Source organism: Microtus ochrogaster, unplaced genomic scaffold (genome assembly GCF_000317375.1).
Source record: "Microtus ochrogaster isolate Prairie Vole_2 unplaced genomic scaffold, MicOch1.0 UNK99, whole genome shotgun sequence".
NCBI classification, from domain to species: domain Eukaryota; kingdom Metazoa; phylum Chordata; class Mammalia; order Rodentia; family Cricetidae; genus Microtus; species Microtus ochrogaster.
In genome coordinates this window covers 254,589-258,212 of record NW_004949197.1, presented here as the reverse complement: position 1 = coordinate 258,212, position 3,624 = coordinate 254,589, and the positions used below count along the sequence as shown (strand labels likewise).

General features: G+C 49.7%; 1 protein-coding gene across 1 annotated transcript in view; it reads right to left on the bottom strand.

Moving 5' to 3' along the window:
• Positions 1 to 3,624, bottom strand: part of Dgka (diacylglycerol kinase alpha) — a 29,117-nt gene that overhangs the window by 8,639 nt on the left and 16,854 nt on the right. The window contains exons 9-16 of the mRNA XM_026778045.1: positions 3,470 to 3,589; positions 3,254 to 3,368; positions 1,922 to 2,010; positions 1,692 to 1,811; positions 1,386 to 1,484; positions 1,001 to 1,069; positions 693 to 766; positions 486 to 557 (exon numbers count right to left, since the gene is read on the bottom strand). Coding sequence (XP_026633846.1) covers positions 486 to 557; positions 693 to 766; positions 1,001 to 1,069; positions 1,386 to 1,484; positions 1,692 to 1,811; positions 1,922 to 2,010; positions 3,254 to 3,368; positions 3,470 to 3,589 — 758 coding nt within the window. The remainder of the gene's footprint in view (positions 1 to 485; positions 558 to 692; positions 767 to 1,000; positions 1,070 to 1,385; positions 1,485 to 1,691; positions 1,812 to 1,921; positions 2,011 to 3,253; positions 3,369 to 3,469; positions 3,590 to 3,624) is intronic.

Genomic DNA, 3,624 nt, shown 5'->3' with positions numbered 1-3,624 from the left:
TAATAATAATAATAAATTAAATAAAACTGTAAAGAGCTGGGCAGATGGCCAAGTAAAATTTCTTCTCATCAAGCACAAAGATCTGAGTTTTGATCTCCAGAACCCATGCTAAAACAATAAACAAACAAACAAAATACAAAGAGCAAGGGTGACCATAGGCTCCTGGAAACCTACCACTGGGAAAAATTGAGGAAAACAAAAAGATTTGAGATTTTAATAAGGGTGGAGAAAGGAGAATGAACAAGTTCTTGCTATCCTTCAGTGGTTAGAGAGGATTCTCTCTGTCCTTTGAGAGCAGAACCAAGAGTCAGAAAATCGGAAGTAATGGGATCATAGTGACTTGAAGGGAAGACAGCATTTGGGAATCTGAGCTCTTGGGTCTCCTCTAACAGACACACTTTCGTGCTCGCTCTCTCTCTCTCTTTCTCTCTCTCCACACACACCCCCCCTCAAGCCCTGTGATACAGCCCCTCGTCTATACCCACCCTTGCTCTGGACCATTCTTCAGGTTGTACACCTGCCGAGGGTTTAGCATATACTGGAACTTCCAAAGCACCCTGTGTGAAAGGAGAAGACAGGCGATGTGGTCCGGCTGACAGCACTGATACACTGTGCTGTTTCCATGGCGCCCCCAAAGGACCCCTCCCCACACATTCCCTCCTCCCTCCACACTCCTGGCGCTCCCTGCTCACCTCTGCCCCTGCTTCCCTCCACTCTTAGGATTGACAAAGACTAGAAGCGGATGGGTGTTAGAAACAGGGTCAATCTGCAGTGGGCACAGAAAATAAGGATAAAGAAAGCATGATTTTGTCAAAGCTAAAGGTGGGGCCTTCAGAGGCATGACTGGCGTTTCCTAAGCCGCTTTCGTCTCCCCTCTCCTCTGCGACCAAGGTGAACCATTTAGACAGCAGCTATACCCTGCTGCTGTTTCTATTCCTCCCAAGAAGGCTCCCGTCCAAAGCTGGCATGACCTTTAGGCCCAAGCCCCTCATCCCTGTACCCGAAGAGCATCAATGGTAGACAGGCTTGCGTCATCTGCTGTCTTCAGCTTGCGATCTGGTACAGATGCCTGGGAAGGGGAAGAAAAGGTAGCTTATGCAGGAATCAAAAACATGGGTGTCACTGGAACACTGAAGGTCCTGGCTCTCTGTTCTCAATGTCCCTCGGCTGGGTAAGGCGGCTCACACCTATCCTATAATCCCATCCCTTGGGAGGCAGTGGTAGGCAGATCTGAGTTCAAGGTTAGCTTGGCCTACACAGCAAGTTTTAGGCAGGCCAGGGTTACATAGTGAGAAACAACAACAAAACCCCACATCTATGGAGAGGTGTGTTCACGGAAAAGCAGGGATAGGCTGTCCCTTCCCAGCTGCTGTGGACGGTCTCACCAGAACTCTGGGATAAATGGAAGACGGAGGCAGGATATGATCACGGAGCGGCCCACAGTCACACTCGGTCCCTACAGCCTGCAGACAGTCGTCATGGATCTAGGAGCACAAAACGGGAACAAATCATGCAGGAGGCTTTATCAGTTCTCAACCTGAGAGTCTGGACAGGAAAGAGAGCCCTTGGGAGCAAGAATGACTGTGGTAGTTAGAGAGGTGGGGTGCTCTGGTCTCAGTCTGGGGCGGGGCGGGGCGGGACTGGGCGGGGAGGGCGGGGTGGGGCGGGGCGAAGACAGCTCCTGCACTGACCTCCAGGTGGCACCACACACAATGCAGTCCTGTGAGGCTGTGGTAGATGCGGATCTTTTTCTGGCAGCGGTCACATCGTCCAGAATCACAGCCTCCTCGAACCCACACATGTGACTGGACCTTGGGGGAGAAGATAGGGCCTTGTCTGGGAGGGGTCTTGTGTGGGAGGGAATGAGGACAGGGACCAGGGGTTGGCAGCGTGGGAATGAACTGGGCGTGGGGTCACTCACACCAATGTCTTTCCGAGACTTGGCATAGGTGCTGACTTCACAAGGCTGGGCCTTCATGGCACAGTGGTCATGAACAGTGTACTTACAGACTGGGGAGAGGGAAGAAGGGCAGAGCTTTAATTGTGGCCTTTCCCCCTCTTCTTCTTTCTCAGGAGTGAAGAAGAATCACTCGCTGGAGCAAGACCTGCAACCCTTGCTGCCAGGTTGTGGTAGAGAATTAAAGTTTGCAAGGGCAAGCCTTGTCTCAGTCTCCTAAAAAGGCAAATGATGCCACCTCCTATCGGTCCCTACATTGTTCCCATGGCTGGCTGGAACTATGCCACCTCCTATCGGTCCCTACACTGTCCCCATGGCTGGCTGGAACTATGCCACCTCCTATCGGTCCCTACACTGTCCTCATGGCTGGCTGGAACTGACATAGCAAGTTCTGGTCAGCCAAAGCTACACAGTGAAACCTTGTATCAATAAAATAATTGAATCTTTGATGCAATGTCTCCCTTTAATTAATTAATTGAATTTATTTATGTGTGTGTGTGGGTAGCATGTGCCACAGTGTACACGCAGAGGTCATAAGACAACTTTCTAGTCCATTTTCTCATTTCACAGGTTCTCGGGATTGAGCTCAGGACAGCAGGTCTGGCAACAAGTGCTTTCGCCCACTGAATTATCTTCCCAACCCCTGTTTGCCTGTTTTGAGATGATAGGGTCTTATGTAGTCCAGGCTGTACAGCAGGCTGACCTTAAACTTCCTCTGTAACTGGGGCCAGCCCTGAACTCCTGATCCCCCTCCCTACAGCTGAGGAGTGCTGTAACCATGTGTTACCATGTGTTACAAAGGCTAGTTGTATGAACATATCTACTGTTTACAATTACTTCCTCTTTCTAGTCAAAGAAACTAAAGCTTAAAGAAAATACACGAAACCAGGCATGCTGACTCACCCCTTTAATGCCAACATTCAGGAAGCTGAGGCAAGCTAGACATGGTGTCTAGCACTTTAGTGCTAGCACTCAGGAGGAAGAGGCGGGAGGGTCTCTGTGAGTTCCAGGCCAGCCTGAGCTACAGCGCAAGAGCCTGTCTTTTTACTTATAATTTTTTTAAAAAAAAATTATAAAGATTATTTGAAAAAAGAGAAAAAGACATACAGACTTGGGTTTGAATCCGAGCACAACACACAAATAATAATTAATAATAAAGGTTATGTTGCTTTTGCAGGATCATATAGAGGGAGTTGGAGCCTACAGTTCTAATGCCTGTTTCTCTCAGTTCATAACATCATGTCCCTACTAATTGCCAGGCTTCCCTCTTCCCACACCCCGGGTATCATCACTCACGGTTACAGCTCAGGCCCTGTTTGCCAAGGCCAATGCTCAGCTCGCATAGGTTGCAGTAGACTGGTCTGGGGAATCTCTTGGGTCTCCACATGTGTACCCCATCATCCTTCAGTGTCTAGGGGGTCACAGAGGATGCCAGCTTCTTAGAAGGCCAGTTCTCCGGTGAGTATAAGCCAAGACAGCTCTTGACCATCCCTACCAGTATTTCCCACTCACCATATCTACCCCCAGAAGCACAAGCAGCGGCACAGTGGTGGCGCCAGCCCGGACCCACTCAGCTAGGGAGACAGAGCCGCTGCCATCATAGTCGATCTCTTTCATCATCTCCTGAAGGATCTGAATGGAGAAGAGAGGAAGCCCCTGCCGAGAGC